At 40.9% G+C, this 18,209-nt stretch overlaps 1 protein-coding gene across 1 annotated transcript in view; it reads left to right on the top strand.

Annotated features, from left to right (window-relative positions):
* The window catches only part of pcsk2 (proprotein convertase subtilisin/kexin type 2), a 78,038-nt gene extending 62,576 nt beyond the window's left edge, over nucleotides 1-15,462 (top strand). The window contains exons 9-12 of the mRNA XM_072267078.1: nucleotides 5,327-5,542; nucleotides 5,750-5,850; nucleotides 8,624-8,851; nucleotides 14,849-15,462. Of these exons, the coding sequence (XP_072123179.1) occupies nucleotides 5,327-5,542; nucleotides 5,750-5,850; nucleotides 8,624-8,851; nucleotides 14,849-15,344 (1,041 nt within the window). The 3' untranslated portion in view covers nucleotides 15,345-15,462. The remainder of the gene's footprint in view (nucleotides 1-5,326; nucleotides 5,543-5,749; nucleotides 5,851-8,623; nucleotides 8,852-14,848) is intronic.
* Nucleotides 15,463-18,209: the final 2,747 nt, after the last annotated feature.

The following is an 18,209-nucleotide window of genomic DNA, read 5'->3' as shown; positions in this document are numbered from 1 at the left end:
TCTTGGACAATGTCTCCCATCCACTACATAATGTACTGGTTGGGCACAGGACTACATTCAGCCAGAGACTCATTCCACCGAGATGCAACACAGAACGTCATAGGAAGTCATTCCTGCCTGTGGCCATCAAACTTTACAACTCCTCCCTTGGAGGGTCAGACACCCTGAGCCAATAAGCTGGTCCTGGACTTATTTCCTGGCATAATTTACATATTAATATTTAACTATTTATGGTTTTATTACTATTTATTATTTATGGTGCAACGGTAACGAAAACCATTTTCCCCCGGGATCAATAAAGTATGACTATGACTATGACTAATATATTTTAGTGCAAATGACTGTGTAGAAATGGAAATTGTGCCCTAAGTGAGGTACTATAATAACGCTACAGGAGTATTTGACTTGCCTTAGAGAGCTGCAGACAAGTATGTACTTGTCTTCCGCCACGCAATCCCTGACCCATCCCGACAGGCCAATCTGATGCCTAGAGTAAAGGAGTGTTGTTGTAGAATGGTTGCTTCAGTAGTTTTTATGTAGCTCATAGTACTAGAAGGTGTCTGGGCAGCCTGCAGTACTTTGTAAGCAATTCTAATGCTGGTCTCCTGATATCAACAGCATAATAATTCAAATAAAAACACGTGCCCAGTTGTCCAGGTACAGTATTCCCTAATATTCATGCTGTGCAGCCTTGTGGTCCTATTTGTGTTGAATCATCTGTGTGGGAGGTGGGGATGGTGGTGTGTTGAGGCTACAATTAAATAACTACAAATACTAGCCGTGCTTGCAGCCTTTGTTCACATCCAATAAATGAAAGGAATGGAATGGATTTAGCTGGCGAGGTACAAGCGAACAATATTTTAGTATTTATTTAACTTCTCAAATGCATAAAATGCTTTGATACCTATTGAATAAGAAAGTGTTATGCCTTGCATTCAGGGGGCATTTTGTAGGATGTATGTGCAAATAATACTTTTTTGAATTTACAAGTTAGTTATGGTTCATCACCTCTGCCAAATGAATCTGGACAAGTGCAGGTTTAAGCGCAGTTGTCCATGAGTTGCTGCGATGTGTGTGAAAGCATTATGTTGAATGTGTTATGTTATCATCGCAAACCAGATTTGGAGAATTAATTGTTTATGTGGTGAGTCAAGATGCTGCCCTTTTTCCTGTGGCTCCTGGGCTAAAAGCCAGAGGAGACAGATGGTTTGAACATTTTGTGTTTCTGCTATTGATGTTGATGCCAAGGGAGTTGAGCTATCTGATCAGTTCATAGGGGTTTTGCAAGACTAAGACCCTTTTCTTTGTATGTACAAATGGAGGCAAATCAATCAATTTTTGGAGCAAGCAAGTTAGTCAAGCAAGATAGTATTTAGTTGAAATGTTGATTTAGAGAGATTTTGTCATATTCCCACTGTAGGCAACTTCATACTGTTGACTCCACAACTAAGCACATACACTATGAACAGGATTACTATTATCAATAATGTGAAACTGAACTTCCTCATAACTTAATCTTCAATCAGCATCTTATAATTATCAGAGTTCACTGCCTTTACTCACTGCTTTTGTGATATCTATTTCATGGAGATATTGACTTCCACAGTGCCCACGTTTCACCAGCATCGTCTGAGTCAAACTTTTGTTGCGCTGAACCTAAATTCCTCAATGACCCAGAGGTTGTATTCCTTGTGCTTGTTCTGAGTTTGAGTCTCCTGCACACAGCCCAAAAGAGTGTGAGGTGGTGACTAGTTATGTAATTTGCAGGTATCTCTTGCAGCAGTTTATTTAAATATAAAAATAAAGCAACTGCCTCTCATTGGACAGAAATTTGCCCAACATTGTACATGGACACAACCTTCAGACATCAATCTCTATTTGAGAATCCATACTAAGGGAAACACTTGCATTTTCTCAATCTGCTTTCACTCTTATTTCTTCAAAGAACTTGACCAAACATGCTCTCCTTTTTTAAACTTCATGCTAATTAATTATTATTTCCATATATCTTTCCAAACATTCAGTATTTCAATCTTCATTTTAAGCCCAAAAGCAAATCAAAAGTTGATGACTGATCAAACTTATACCCAGTTCTACCTGTGTTCAGAGTTTGTCTGGTATAACTTGCCTTTCCATGGACTTTATTATCAGACTCCTTTGTATTTTCTTTGGTATACTGGGGATTTGTAAATATTATGCATTGATGCCAGCTTTTATTTTGCATCTTAAATTTGAGCATCCTTTTGACTTCTAGTAGTGTGTTGTGTCAACTGTTCCATGCTCAGCTCTGGTTACGTATTTCATATTTTCTTACCAAATAGAAGGAGGCCAATCAGCCAATAGATTTTATTCTCACTCTCATAGAAATCCCAGTTCTCTAATTCTTCCTCTGTAATATACTCTGTCACACATGCTCATTAACAACCAATGACCCCCACCCTCCCTTTGCATTCTCCATCTACCTGCTTATTCTGTGGGTAATTGGCAGTAGAGAATTGACTTTAACAGTCAGCATTTGTATCTTTGAGATATGGGAGGAAACTGGAGCACCTGAAATCCATGTGGTCTCAAGGAAAAACATTACAAAATCCACAGAGGGAACACCAGAGGTCAGAATTGAACCAAGGTCCCAGAGCTGAGAACTCATCTGCCAGCAGTACTCTACAAGGTGGCTTCATCCACTCATTCACTATTAGCTGTGTTTCTTCAACTACTAACCACTCTGAGCTTCACTATCTTCTTCCTACTAGAATGCACATTTTCTCCTAGAGTATCGAGACCTGAAACAAGCATTTGGCCTATGTCATTCATACTAGGGCCTGCATTTTACTCGGTCCTTACTGTGCTTGATTTACTCAGCTTCCTTTGCCTTTTCACCTAATCTTATCACAATAATTTTAAATAGCTTTCCTTCTTTATATTTCTGTCATTTTAATCTGGTCTTTTTATAATTTGGTTTACTGGCCCATAACCAATTTCATTTTTATTAAAGCTATTCTACTCTGACCTGTAGAGATTTAAGCATGTTTCTTTGAAGGTAGACATTAAATATGTTTAATTTTAGGAAGCCCCATATGCTCTTGCGCGGTTGTATGTTCAGTGACCTGCCAAATGTTTGCAAAACAGTCAGTGCAGAAAACACTGGAACTTATGAGAAACACACGTGGGCATGAAAGAATTTCTGGTAAATTGTTGGTAAATCTACTATCATTAATCTGCAATTTTTTCAACATACTGCCATTATTGAATTCTGTTTTTTAACAATATTTTAAAGATGTTATCATTTTTTTTGTTCAGATAATCCCTGGCTAATGATCTTTGTGGCCATTTTCTCTGGCATTGACATCTTCTTGTCATTTTCATATTTTTCATCCTCAGTACAAGAGGATAACAAGGGAGAGGGTAGGACCATTCAAGGATAAAGGGGGAACATTTTCTTGGATGCTGAGGATGTGTGTGAAGTCCTTAATAAGTATTTAACATCAATATTTATTGTGGAGAAAAACATGGAGGATATGTGTATTGTTATGCCAGGGCATTTTGAAGTAAAGGAGGACGTTGTGCTAGGTCTTTTAAAGAGCAGTAGGATGGATAAGTGCCCAGGAACTGATGGGATATACCCAGGTTGTTGACAGAGGCAAGAGAAGAGATTGCTGGCGCCTTTACCAATATCTTTGTGTCCTCTCTGGACGAGATTCTTAACAGTGTTGAAGAGGAGAAGGATCTTGGATCCAAGTTCATAACTCCCTGCATGTGGCTACAGTTGTTGATAGGGTAGTTAAGAAGGCATAGAGTATGTTTACCTTTAGTAGTTGAAGCACTGAGTGCAAAAGCCAGGAAGTTATGCTGCAGCTTTATAAATATAGTTAGACCACATCTGAAGCATTGCATACAGTTCTGGTCACACCATTATAGGAAAGATATTGAGGGTTTGGAGAGGAGGTAGAAGAGGTTTACCAGGATGCTGCCTAGATTAACATAGAAACATAGGAAACCTACAGCACAATACAGGCCCTTCGGCCCACAAAGTTGTGCCAAACGTGTCCCTACCTTAGAAATTACTAAGCTTACCTATAGCCCTCTATTTTACCAATCTTCATGTACCTATCTAAAAGCCTCTTAAAAGACCCTATCGTATCCACCTCCACCACTGTTGTCGGCTGCTCATTCTACGCACTCACCACTCTCTGCGTAAAAATCTTACCCCTGACATCTCCTCTGCACCTACTCCCCAGCACCTTAAACCTGTGTCCTCTTGTGGCAACCATCTCAGCCCTGGGAAAAACCCTCTGACTATCCACATGATCAATGCCTCTCATCATCTTATACACCCCTATCAGGTCACCTCTCATCCTCCGTTGCTCCAAGGAGGAAAAGTCGAGTTCACTCAATCTATTCTCATGAGGCATGCTCCCCAATCCAGGCAACATCCTTGTAGAGGGCATGTGCTGTAATGAGAAGCTGGACAAACCTGGGTTGACTTCTCTGGAATGGCAGAGGTTGAGATGAAATCTGATAGAGGTTTATAAGATTATTTGAGGCGTAGATAGTGGAGACAGACCGAATCTTTTTTCCCAGGGTTGAAATATCTGATACCAGAGGGCAATCATCTCAGGTGAGAGGGGGTAATTTCAAAGAGGATGTGAGGGACAAGTTTTTTACACATATAATGGTGGATGCCCAGAATGCATTGCCTGGGGTGGTCGTAGAGGCAGAAATTCAGGGGACCTTTTAAGAGATGTTTAGATAGGCACATAAATGTGAGGAAAATGGAAGAATATGGACATTGTGTAGGCAGAAGAGATTAGTTTAGCTGGCCATTTGATTACTAATTGAATTGGTTCGGCACAATGTTGTGGACTGAAAGGCCTGTTCCTGTACTGTAGTTTTCTGTGTTCTGTGTTCCATTACAATACAAGCAAAAGACAGAAAATCTAGTATAGCACTTTTTCTGCAAACTGTACATGACAGCCAATGAACTTCATTGATGAGCAGTTAACTATTCAACATCGAAATACAGCGGCCAGTTTATGCAGTGTAAGCCCTCCACCACAATGGGATAAAAGCCAGGTCAGTGTTTTTTGGTGGGGTTGATCAAGGGACAACCTCACTCCCAGGATACTGGGAAGAACACATCAGAATAGTGCCCTGGGATCTTTGGTGTCTCCCAGACAGGGCCTTGATCCAACATCCCATCCAAAAGTAGATTTATTTCAAATAAAGGAAGAACCTGACTGTACGCAGATCTCCTCCCTCCGTGGTGCTTTGCCTCTGTTTGACGAGCAAAGCAAGTCATTTAACCTGACAGCTGAATCCTTTGTCATAGGGTCGGAATGGAAAGGGAAGCATTTACGTCTGGGCTTCGGGTGACGGGGGCAGCTACGATGACTGCAATTGTGATGGCTACGCATCAAGCATGTGGACCATTTCTATCAACTCTGCTATCAATGATGGGAGGACAGCACTTTATGACGAAAGCTGCTCCTCAACCCTTGCATCTACATTCAGCAATGGGAGGAAGAGGAACCCAGAGGCCGGCGTGGTGAGCCTTGATATTATTGTTCAACTCGGGCTTCTTTGTGTAGATAGCAGCTCTTTCTTTATTGGATTTATTTTCAAAATGCACAACTGAGAATAATGCAGAGGCTTTTGTTGACAGCATGTATAATTGAAGACCCTTGGTATGTGAGAGATGAGCTGTTTACTTAGGTAAATGATCTAATTATTATTTTTAATTGCTTTATGAAAGGCAACGACTGATTTGTATGGGAACTGCACTCTTCGCCATTCTGGAACATCTGCCGCAGCACCAGAAGCCGCTGCTGTCTTTGCTTTGGGTTTGGAAGCTAAGTACGTAGGGATAATTATATTTATGCTGTTAAACTTACATCCTGATTAACCACTCCTCTTTTACATGACACCATATTCACTCATTTTGAAGTTCAATGAGTTTCTACAGGCTGTAGTTGTGTGTGTAAAAGTGCAACTTAAAACACTTTCTGTATATAAAAATGCTTTGACTTAGGATGAAGCCATTCAGCCCATGGGATCTAGTTTCCCATTGACTTAGTTCATGGCTATACTGAATATACCATGACTACCTTTATTCAGGTTGTATATCATAAACCTTGAAATCCCCAAACATAAGATAATTCCATGGATCTGTTTTAAATTGCTGAACTTCATAATCGATAATATTTTAATAAAACACTATTAGATTATCACTAAACTCTGCATGAAGGAGTATTTCATGACATTTCCCCATTTCCTGTGAATGGTTTTGTTCCTGATTTATTATTACGTTTCCTTGCACTGGACTCCATTATCCATAAACATAGAATGGTGCAGCAGGGGAACAATCCCTTTCACCCAGCATGTCTGTGCCAACCATAATCCCTCCTGCCTACACACAGTCCTACTTCTATTTCATTTAACTGTCTAAATGCATCTTGAATGTTGCTTCTACCACCTCCTCCAGCAGCTGTGTAGAAAAAAAACTTGCCCTGCATATCACCTTTCAACCTTCCGTCCTCACCATAAACTCAATGCTTGACACTTCCACAACAGTGATCCGAAACTCTAGAAGCTTGTACTTGGACTTCTTCTCTTTGTGCACAACCCCAGAGGTCCTGCTTTGTAACTTTCTACCTAACTCCCTAAATTCCCTTTGTCAGCTCTCACCTCCTTCCTCCCTATATGATAGTGCCAACATGGACAATGTCTTCCGGGTGCTCACCCTCCTCTTTCAGAATGCCTTGTGCACAGGTGGGCTTTGCAGTGATAGTTTGGAGACAACAAAGTATTATGGAAGCAATCCAGCATAAAAGACAAATGACGCCTCTCAGAAAACTTGTAACGATGAGATTAGTTGGTGGTAGATGAGGGAAGGGCGTGGGGAGGGATATGTAGTAACAATTAATGACCAATACAGGTCTTTACTCAGGGTGTTCATTCAGTGGGATAATGGTATTAATATGAATCACGGAGGCACCTTGAGCTGGCTTTCAATCTGTCACCTCCAAGGTGATCGACAGTTTTGTCGATTTTTGAGGCAGCTCACGATGGAAGGTAAAGGTCAGCTCAGGTCAGAGTGTGGGGTATGAGAAGCTCTGTAAATCCAGAATCAGAACACAAGGAGAGCATTCAAGCTGGACTTTATTTACTTACTTTTCTGACCTAACATCAATCACCTCAAGTGCATTACCCATCCCCACTGAACCAGACGACCCACTACTATCCAACCGCCAACACCTCTGCTCACTGCCCTATTGCTCAAGTGCATTACCCGTCCCCACTGAACCAGACGACCCACTACTAGCCAACCGCGAACACCTCTGCTCACTGCCTTATTGCTCAAGTGCATTACCCATCCCCACTGAAACAGACGACCCACTACTATCCAACCACGAACACCTCTGCTCACTGCCTTATTGCTCAAGTGCATTATCCGTCCACACTGAAACAGACGACCCACTACTATCCAACCACGAACACCTCTGCTCACTGCCTTATTGCTCAGTCTGGTTGCAACTGCTAGCAACCAACTCAGTGTTTCAAGTGGGGAATTGTCCACCGGTATGATAAGGCGGACTAGCTGTTAAAATCTGCCACATGGCCGAACAGACACCCTGGACAAAATAGCCACTCCAGTGATCATGCTCTACATCTGCCCCTCGAAAAGGACTGTGATATCCTTTATCTTGATAAGTACAAAATTCACAAAACACATGAAAAACATAGCAAATCGTTCATTTTGAAAGTTACTTAAAATTGCATTACACCTCTCTTGGTTTCAGGCTGTTCTAAAGTACTTAACATTAAAGATTCTGTAAAAAAAAAGGATAGACAGCATGTTCTCACAATGGCCAGATAACCTGTTTTATTGATGGTGTTTGTGGAAAAATATTGGTCAGATCTCTGGAGGATACTTCCCTACACTGTCTACACAGGAAGGAGAAAGGGGTTCACTTGATCATTGGAACGCAGCACTTCCAGCAACCTTTGTACTGGGTTATTAGCTTAAAGTTTTATATTCACATCTTTGAAGTGGATCATGCCTCCATGGCCTTGTGCCTCGCATGTCAAACCAGTTCAGTAACAACTCGAACTCATTTAATTTTGCAAAATTTTTTTTGGTAGGTTGAACCATGTTTTTTTCGGTTATTTCCCATTCTTACATCACTGATTATTATTAGCTATGGCTCTATTTATGAATCATATGCAGAAAATTCTAGACTGATGCTCCAGTGAAATTCTGAAGGAGGACTGCATTCCTGGAGGTGCTGCCATTGAGTTGCAAAGTTATATATATATGATACTATAGTGCTATTTAGATGAAATGCAGAGCAGCCATTAGCTGTTTGCTAATTCCTCCCTCAGTCAAAATAGGTTATTTGATCATTAAAGCAATGCTGTTTGTGGTCTCTTGATATACAAGTTGTTTGCCTTTTTCCTTGCCTTATAATGTGGGAACAGCTCAAAAGTTATTTGATAGTTGCTATGTGCGTGGTGGGATCCAGTGGCTTTGAAAGTCACTGTCTAAGTTCAGTTATTTCCTTCTGATGGCTGCTTCTGACAACGGCCATGTACACTGATACAATGTCCCCACTCTTCTGTCTTTCAGTCCAAATCTAACGTGGCGAGACATGCAGCACCTGACTGTGCTGACATCCAAGCGCAATCAGCTGCATGACGATGTTCATAAATGGAGAAGAAATGGCGTGGGTCTAGAGTTCAATCACCTCTTTGGTTATGGCGTTCTTGACGCTGGAGCTATGGTAAACATGGCCAAAGACTGGAGAACAGTTCCTGAAAGGTTCCACTGTATTGGAGGATCGATTCAAGAACCTCAGTAAGTGCTGGCCTCCTTTGTTCTGTTCCAAACGTAGTCCCAGGAGACTTTAAAAACCTTTAGAAACACAGCAATAAATTTACTCTTGTATCTTCATACCAGATTCTTTTCGTCATCAAGAAAAATAACTACTTGCTTCTCCTTACATCAATGAAACAATTACTTCCTTTCTAATCTTCTCCACAATAAATCATTATATATGCAAAAATTTGCCTGAAATCTCTCTCAGCCCCTTTTACTTTATGGTCCTTTGGTATTTGAAGTTACGCTCCTATTAACTTGGACTTACTTTACTAATCGCCAGCATAAAAATTAAAATTTCAGTAAGTTCGTTATGAAATCTTTTCAAAAGAGTACAAGCCCAATGTTCTTTATCTACCTTCACACCCATACTTTAGCCCCCAAGGGAGCCACACATGACCCAGGGGTTGAATTCATCAAGTTATTGAAGTTAAAAAACTAATTGTGTAAGTAAGTTATGTTGAATTATTCTGTACTTAATTTCTCACAGTTGTGATTTCAATGTGTATCGTAGGAATGAAAATCGTGCATTGGGGCAGACAGCTGCCTACAAATTCCATTCCTTTAACACCTCTATGGTACAGTTGACCCTGACTGAAATCAACCTCACAGAATGGTAACACTCTTCTAGCAATTTTAGTGTTAAATGACAACATGCTTGCCAAGTTCATTGCCAACAACTTTTGAAAAAGGATTCAGATATGTCCCTTAATATCTTAATTTACACCTTGGCTTTGGCATGGCATTCATCATGCTGGTTTTCGATAAGTACTTTTCAAAAAATGTACTTTTTTTCCCTCACTCTTGTACCCCTGAGCTATTTCTGACCCCTAAATATTTAATTATTTTTTAAAGAGCTCTTTGAATCTGCTTCTACCACCCTTCCACCCTGTCCCGGTCTTAATAACTCACTGTGTGAGGATATTTTTTCTTGTAAACATTCAGGAGTTTGGATCTTGGAATCTTTAACAATTCAAGAAATAGTGATACTTTAAAGCAGGCTCAAGTACACACAATGTAAACAAAAAGGCATCTGTCCAACAGAAACTTCTGGTCAAGAGGAAACTGAGCTATAGTTTCTGTCACGGTCATGGCTCAGGCTTAAGCACAATAGATTCTGCAGATGATGGAAATCCAGAGCAGCATACACAAAATGCTGGAGGAATTCAGTAAGTCAGGCAGTAGCTATGGAAATTAATAAACAGTCGACATTTCGGTCCAAGTCCTTTCGGTCCTGATGAAGGGTCTTGACCCAAAACATGACTGTTGGTTCATTTCCATACAGACATCCCACCCTGCAAAAACTGATTTCAGTGAGGTAGCACCATCAATTTGTGGGAGACTTCCGGGAGAGGTGGGATGTCTGCAATAGAGTAGCTCCTTAGCAGCCAGCCAGCTAGTTTAAATAACGTTAGCTATGCTAATGAATGAATGACACCTGTTAAACTTGCCTCAACATGTCTCTTACAGTCTTAACCCACCATGGGCAATAGAAAAGTCACTGTTGTAAACAGTGCAGCGAGCAACACTGTCATTATTTTTGACCCCTATTAGGCAGGGGTACACGTTAGTGTAGTCTGGGGTGACGTACGTTTTATATTTTCTTTTTTTCCTGGAACACTCTGCCACGGAGCGCTCTCACTTGCTTTTTCGCTCGCGCTCTCGCTTGCTTGCTCTCGCACTCTCTCTCGCTTGCTTGCTCTCGCTCTCTCTCTCGCTTGCTTTCTCTCGCGCTCTCTCGCACTTCCTTGCTCTCGCGCTTGCTTGCTCTCGCGCTCTCACTTGCTTTCTCTCTCTCGTTCTCACTTGCTTTCTCTCGCTCACTCGCTCTCAAAAAAGTTGATTTCCATGATATTGTATATAATTTGCGGGCATCAGGGAGCCACTATTCATATGCGGGAGACTCCCAGAACTTCCGGGAGGGGTGGGATGTCTGTCCATGGAAGCTACCTGACCGACTGAATTCCTCCAGCATTTTGTGTGTGTGGCTCAGAATTAATTGTTTTTAGGTTCTCAGGGATGGTTTTTGGGCAGAGAGGGGAGTTAGGGGTTAGATTTTGGTTTAGGGACAAGGATGTGGGGAAATTAGAGGCCAGGCTGGAGTCTAGTACTGCACTCTGCATTTGAAGGGCAGCGGCGCGGGTCAGATGTCGGGCCAGCAGACCATTGAGAATGAGGGCTAGTGGCACCTCCTGGGTCAGTAAGATAAGAGTTCCATGTAGGCAGGAGGCATAAGGGCCAATGACTCTCTAGGTACGCGAATCAATAAGACTGGAATTTGAGGCCTAGTGTTCAGGATCCTGTCATCAGCAAGTCCAGAGTTTGTGGCCTAGTATTTGGGGTCCTTATCCAGAGTCCTTATTTGCTGTCATCTCTGGGTCCTGGGTCAATGCCAAAGAGTGAAGTCCATTGGTCGATCGTAAGTCAGCAGAAGACTGTGTCTGTGAGTCTCTGCAAGTCCATTGGGGAAGTCGAAGCCCAATGTCTACAAATCCACGAGTCCGCAGGAGGCCGAAGATGGCCTGTCCTGAGAGAGAGGACTGTGTATATGAGTGGGTGGGAAGGAGGATCCGGCCTTGTTTTGCTGTTGTTGTGTTGTTTGATGTGTTCTGTGTTGTTCTGCCAAGTAGTGTGGGCATGCTGTATTGGTACCAGAATGCGTAGCAGCACTTCCAGACTACCCCATCACATCGTTAGATTGTGTTGGTTGTATGTTTTGACGTACCTGTGAGAAATAAATGAATCTGAATGATTACCTATTGAATATGTAAACAGTACATTGTGCAAAGTTTGTTGTGCATATTGCTAAGGAAGCATTTACTGTGGGCAGTCCAAGAGAAACCACTGTATCCTGAAATCTGCATAGCACCTTTCCCATATGAAGAGGTGGAGTAATCCTCTTAAGTGTGCTGCTATGTGTAATGAATGATTTTAATTTCCCCTCCCAAGCAGTTACATGAGTTACGTTTGCAGTGCTGAAACAGGGTGGTTAGTCTACAGTCAGATACCTTAATAACTGCTTAGGCCTCAAACTAGATTAGTTAAACTAAAAAACAGAACAAAAGAAAAAAAAATTGTAAGTGCTGGCTGGAGAAACAAATTTGTTTGGTTCTAAAACTGAACTGTCATGATGCTTTGTGTTGCACTGAAGGAGAAAGTTTCCTGCGGCTAAAGAAAAAGAATGGATGGATTGTTAGATTAACTTGAGTCACAAAGTGGTTTTTATAACAACCATTGTGACAGAGCCTCTGCAGTTATATTGTATTCACAGGTTTATTGTCGTGATGGATGTATCTTTGACTTCTGGAAGCCCAGTTAATAGTTATTTCTGTGTCTGGCAGCTTTTATGCATTTGGCAGGCTTTATCAGGTAGTCCCGAAGAAGGGTTTTGGCCTGAAACATTGACTGTTTATTCATTTCCATAGATGCTGCCTGACCTGCTGAGTTCCTCTAAGACATTGTGTGCGTTGCTTTGTCAGGTAGAAAATTGTCTTGGGTATCCAGTGCTAAATTTGGCTCAGTAGATTGTCGGCTACCTGTTGTGTTTCCCCTCACTTGAAGGGACCGAATGGCAGGATAGTGGAAGGTAATACTCTTGCATTTGTTTAGCACTAAGATCCAAATGCAAGTGTTTATGCTGCATGTTGGTGCCTTTGGACTTACCTGAAGGTAAGCTGCAAATTTTTCTGGGATGTGATGTGACCAGGTTTCCTTGATCATGTCTTATGAGGCAGGGATTTCAGAGATGCAATTTAAGGGGAAAAGGCTGATGTTCACCTTGATACTCAATACTAGGTCTCTCCAGAGAAATCTAAGTGGCCGTTTGGTCGGAGAGGAAGAAGACTTATTCGAATCATAACAGGATGATATTTCACATGAGCTGTTTTTACCCCATCATCTCCATGCTGCTTCTAGGTAAAGTGATCCAGTTAGTTCCACTCTCCTGTTTCCCCGGAGCATTCTTGTTTTTTTTTCACCTTTCAACTATTGTACATGAAAGCCCTATAGCCATTTTGAAGTCTACTATTGAATCTTCTTCCACTGTGTTCTTTCAGTCAGCACATCCTGGATTATCATTTGCTGTGTAAAAAAAAATGTTCTCTCAATGTTCATGCACTAGTCACTTTAATTCTATAATGTGTGGTTCTGACGCAATAGAAAATTCTTTATCAAACCATGGTGATACCAATAGATATTTCAGCATTTTATTTTGCTATATTAAAGTTGTGAAAGAGGTTAGAGAGGTGGATTGGGACAAGAGATCCTGATTCATTCAGCATCACTTCTGAATGGTGGATGGAGAAGGATCAGCCCTGGCAAAGATGTAGAGAGCAGTTCCACGTTGTGAAGTGTACAAATTTCTCCATTGTAATCCTATTGCTAATTGGGTGAGATTTCAAAGATGAATTTCCCTGGCAGCTTCTTAATCAGTTTTTTTATTAGTCAAAGTTCACAAAAATGTTCATAACTCCAGGTGGAGATATGATTTTTCCCATCAAGTTTGTAATAAAATTATAACAGGCTTCATACAGATGAATGATTTGCTTGCCAACTTCTTGTGTCCTTTCACTAAGGTTATTAGTCTCCAAGTACCACCGAGTGGAAAGTATAGAAGCTTGAAATCCTACACCACCCAGTTCAAGAACAGCTACTTTCCTTCAACCATTCGGCTTTTGAACCTACCTACACAACCTTGGTCATTGCCTCAGTACAGCAACACTATGACCACTCTGCGCTGTAGAACTTTGTTTTTTTCCTCCTTGTTCTAATCATGTTCTTTCTTTATAATTGTGTCCAACAATATTTAGAAACCTAGAAAACCTACAGCACAATACAGGCCCTTCAGCCCACAAAGCTGTGTCGAATATGTCCTTACCTTAGAAATTACCTAAGCTTACCCGTAGCCCTCTACTTTTCTAAGCTCCATGTACCTATCCAGGAGTCTCTTAAAAGACCCTATTGTTTCCGCCTCCACCATGTTGCCAGCAGCCCATTCCACGCACTCACCACTCTCTGTGTAAAAAAAAAACTTACCCCTGACATCTCCTCTGTACCTACTTCCAAGCACCTTAGAACTGTGCCCTCTCATGCTAGCCATTTCAGCCCTGGGAAAAAGCCTCTGACTATCCACACAATCAATGCCTCTCATCATCTTGCACACCTCTATCAGGTCACCTCTCATCCTCCGTTTAATTATTGTCTTTCTTATGAGTGTTATGTCTTTGATGCACTGTACCTGGGATGATGCTGCACGTAACTTTCTTCTGTGCTTACATGTGTTTGTGCATATGACAGTGACCTTGACTTTGACTTTGTTAGCAGAATCAGCACTCAGAAGGACTTCTGAGGAGCAACATGAATACTTCAGCTGTACCTTCAAGTTGTACTAATGCAGGAATCCCCAAAACGGAGCCTTTGTTCTTGACAATTGTTCTATGGAAATCATAAAACCATTATCCCTGGAAGATAGGTTCAAAGCGCACAGAAATAAACTACAGCCATAACCAACCAATCAAATAACAGCCTTGCTATTTAGGAAAATTGTTAAGGTCTTGTTCGTGTTTAATGATGAAATACCTGACATGGTTGAACTGGCCACAAAGTCAGGTGGATGCAGGTTTGAATCCCACTTCAGAGATGTGAGTTCAAATATCAAGCTGATGCTAAGAGAGAGGTGCACTTCCAACTGAGATGGTCAGTGATGAGGTGCTGAACTGAAGTACCAACATCAGCTTCAGGTATTTTCTGGCCAATCTTTATCTTTCAATAAAACTAATTGAAGTAGCTAAGTTGGCCATTATCACATTATTTCAGAGATGTTCCTGTTTGCAAATGAGCAACATTTCCTCTATTGAAATCATTTGTGCACTTTATTCATGGTGAATTGATTTAGGATGTTCCGAAGTTGGGAAGAGGGTTGTGCAAGTCCCAGTCTTCTTTTCCATAATTGTGCTTTTCTTTCTTTTATTTGCCCAGGACAATCTCGTCAGAAGACAAGCTGATCCTTACAATATCAACTGATGCGTGTGAAGGGAGGGGTAATTTTGTCCGCTATCTAGAACATGTTCAAGCTGTGATAACTGTAAATGCCACTCGGCGAGGAGCCCTGAACATCAACATGACTTCGCCCATGGGCACAAAATCCATTCTGCTCAGCCAAAGGCCAAGGGATGATGACTCCAAGGTGGGTTTTGATAAGTGGCCTTTCATGACAACACACACTTGGGGAGAAGACCCCAGAGGAACTTGGGTCCTAGAAGTTGGCTTTGTTGGTGACACTGTGCAGAAAGGTGTGCTCAAAGAATGGACCCTAATGTTACATGGGACTCAAAGTGCTCCTTACATAGACCAAATAGTGAATGACTACCAATCCAAACTGGCCATGTCTAAGAAGGAGGAGTTGGAGGAAGAATTAGATGAAGCAGTGGAAAGAAGCTTGAAGAATCTGCTGAAACAAAACTATCCTCAGTAAACGCTGCATGTCGGTCTTACATCCCCAAATCGTACATCCCAGCTGCTTTGTGATTTTAAAACTACTGAAAGTAATGTTTCCTGTAGCAAAGTCATCACACCTTGTCACAATTTTAAACTCATCTGTTGTATATTGTCAGTAAATAATTAAATTTAAATGACAATTTTTTACACAGATAATGTAATTCTGCAAATTTTATGTACAGTTTGTGACACTGTGAAAGAATTTTGGTGTGCGAAATTTAAAAGTGAAATCTTGCAAGCAAAGCAGTGACAGTTTTTCTTTATATTTTTGTGGTAAATGTTTATATAAAAAGGTGTGTTTCCAATTTACAGGCAATGGTTTGAGCATATTTTTGTAGCTTACCCAAATTAATAGCAAACTTATCTTGGCTGGCGAAAGCACTTGACATTCTGAATGGATAACACTGAGTCATACACACCCACCTCCTTCATTGCCAATTCCCTATGAAATGAGTTATTTCTCTACTGTGGAATAGTACAAAATCAGACCAATGGTACATTAATAGGTTATTATTCAATGATCAAACTTGGTACATATTGTAATTGTGGGTACCTACTTTATTTTCTGCTCTGCTATATTAAAAAGAACATAACCCAAAGTCAAATCTTTGAAGATGAAAGCCTAGCTTTTGAATTGTATATATTTGTATATTCAGGCAAAACAGTGGTATTGAATAGTAGCAAGGAAATTCTGCACATCATTTATAATACATTATAAAATTGTGGGGAAATAAGATATCAATAAGCTTGAAAGAGTACAGAGAAAATTTGCAAGGATGTTGCTGGGTCTTGTGCAATAGGGTAGGATTAAATAGGTTAAGACTTTACTCCCCCCTCATGTCAGATGAGACTAGGTTATAGGTTTTGATTGAAAGGTGAAATATTTAAGGGGAATTTGAGGGGGGATCTTCTTCACTCAGAGAGGTGGTGTAAGTGTGGAATGAGCTGCTAGTGAAAATAGTCATTTAAGAGTAGTTAGGATAGATACGTGGATGGGAGAGGGTTTGGAGGGCTATGGTCCACGTGCAAGTAGATGGAACGAAAACCAGGCCAGCACAGACTAGATGAGCCAATGGCTCTATAAGTAAACAGTATGACTCTATACACCGATCCCTGTACTTTCATATCTAATGCTATTACATTGACTTTGGTGAAAAAATTACAATTCATGCATTGCACATTTCGTTGAACTAAATTCCCTTCCCTGATAAAGGGCCAGGATGTGAATCATGAGATGTTTAACTTTACACAAGTGCTGCCTGACCTACTGTGTTTTCATTCAAATTTCCATTACCTTGTTCGAAATAGAACAATCTCACCAAGCACCTGGAAAGGGAAATGAAAAGGAAGCAAGCAATCCCAATCTCTTATTAACTGTGAAAGGGCACCCAACCTCACAATTCATCACTTAAGAAAATGGATCAGCTCCCTCCACCTGCCTTTTTTCCATTGTCCTTTGTGTAGCAATCTCAGAAGTATGATCTTCAGTTAGCAGAGTTTCAACATTTGTTTGGGAAAGAATGTTCCAGGTTTCTACTACCATTTCTGTGAAGAACTGCACTCATGGTCTACATTTTGCACCCTATTCTTCATCTAAAACATGAATTCCCTCATTCTCAGCACTTCCTGGCTGCTGTGTTTTCCATCTACAAATTGCATTGCAGTGATTTATCTACATAATCTGGCACTTTTGAAGTCAGCAACCTCTATCAGCAAGAAAAACAAGGGATAGGTTCACAGCCACCTACTGGCTGCCATGTCATATATAATCATACCCTAAGAATATATCTACTTTCCTATAATATTGTCCAAATCCTGGAACTTCTGATCCAACTGAGGGAGTCCCTTTCTAGTTTTACATGTAGAGATGATGTGTTTAACACCTGTTTCTCTATTAATGCAAGCATAAGCAGTCGGCACAGGAGGTGATTTCATAGTCCATTTAGCTTTCTATGCCACTTGGCAAGTCACAGCCGAGCTTTATCCCAAGCCCCCTTCTGCCTGAATTCCTTAATTTTCCCGAACTCTGAAAATTAGCTTTGGTTGTGGTAACAACAATGCATCCACATCTTTCTGGAGAAGAGAACAATATAGAGCAACAAAATACTTGTTTGGCGTACTAAATGTTGGACTCATTGTCCCACGGCTCCGCGTTCTTTGGAAGACTTTGGAAGAGTTCTCAACTGATAGACTGGAGACAACATAGTGGTGTCTGAAGAGAGGATGCTGTCCAAGTTGCATGCCATCTTGGACAATGTCTCCCATCCACTACATAATGTATTGGGTGGGCACAGGAGTACATTCAACCAGAGACTCATTCCACCGAGATGCAACATGAAGCGTCATAGGAAGTCATTCCTGCCTGTGGCCATCAAACTTTACAACTCCTCCCTTGGAGGGTCAGACACCCTGAGCCAATAGGCTGGTCCTGGACTTATTTCCTGGCATAATTTACATATTACTACTTAATTATTTATGGTTTTATTACTATTTAACTATTTATGGTGCAACTGTAATGAAAACCAATTTCCCCTGGGATCAATAAAGTATGACTATAGCATATTGATACTCTGAGATACAGCTCAATTGCCATTCCTGTTACCATTATGGCACCAAGCCTTAACTAATTGCCTTCGTAAATCATCAGAAAATACTTCCTTTAGAAAGAAAGGTTAGCTTTATTTGTCACATACATATCGAAACATATAGTGAATGTGTCATTTGCATCAATGGATGTCTAGGTCTAAGGATGCTCTTCACTCCTTTACTAAACCATTCTCCAGATCTTAAATGATACATTTACCAACTGCTATAATCTTCTTTTCTCCTGAGGACCCTTCTA

This window comes from Mobula birostris, chromosome 8 (genome assembly GCF_030028105.1).
Source record: "Mobula birostris isolate sMobBir1 chromosome 8, sMobBir1.hap1, whole genome shotgun sequence".
NCBI classification, from domain to species: domain Eukaryota; kingdom Metazoa; phylum Chordata; class Chondrichthyes; order Myliobatiformes; family Myliobatidae; genus Mobula; species Mobula birostris.
The sequence above is the reverse complement of the archived record's forward strand: the minus strand, read 5'-3'. Positions and strand labels throughout refer to the sequence as shown.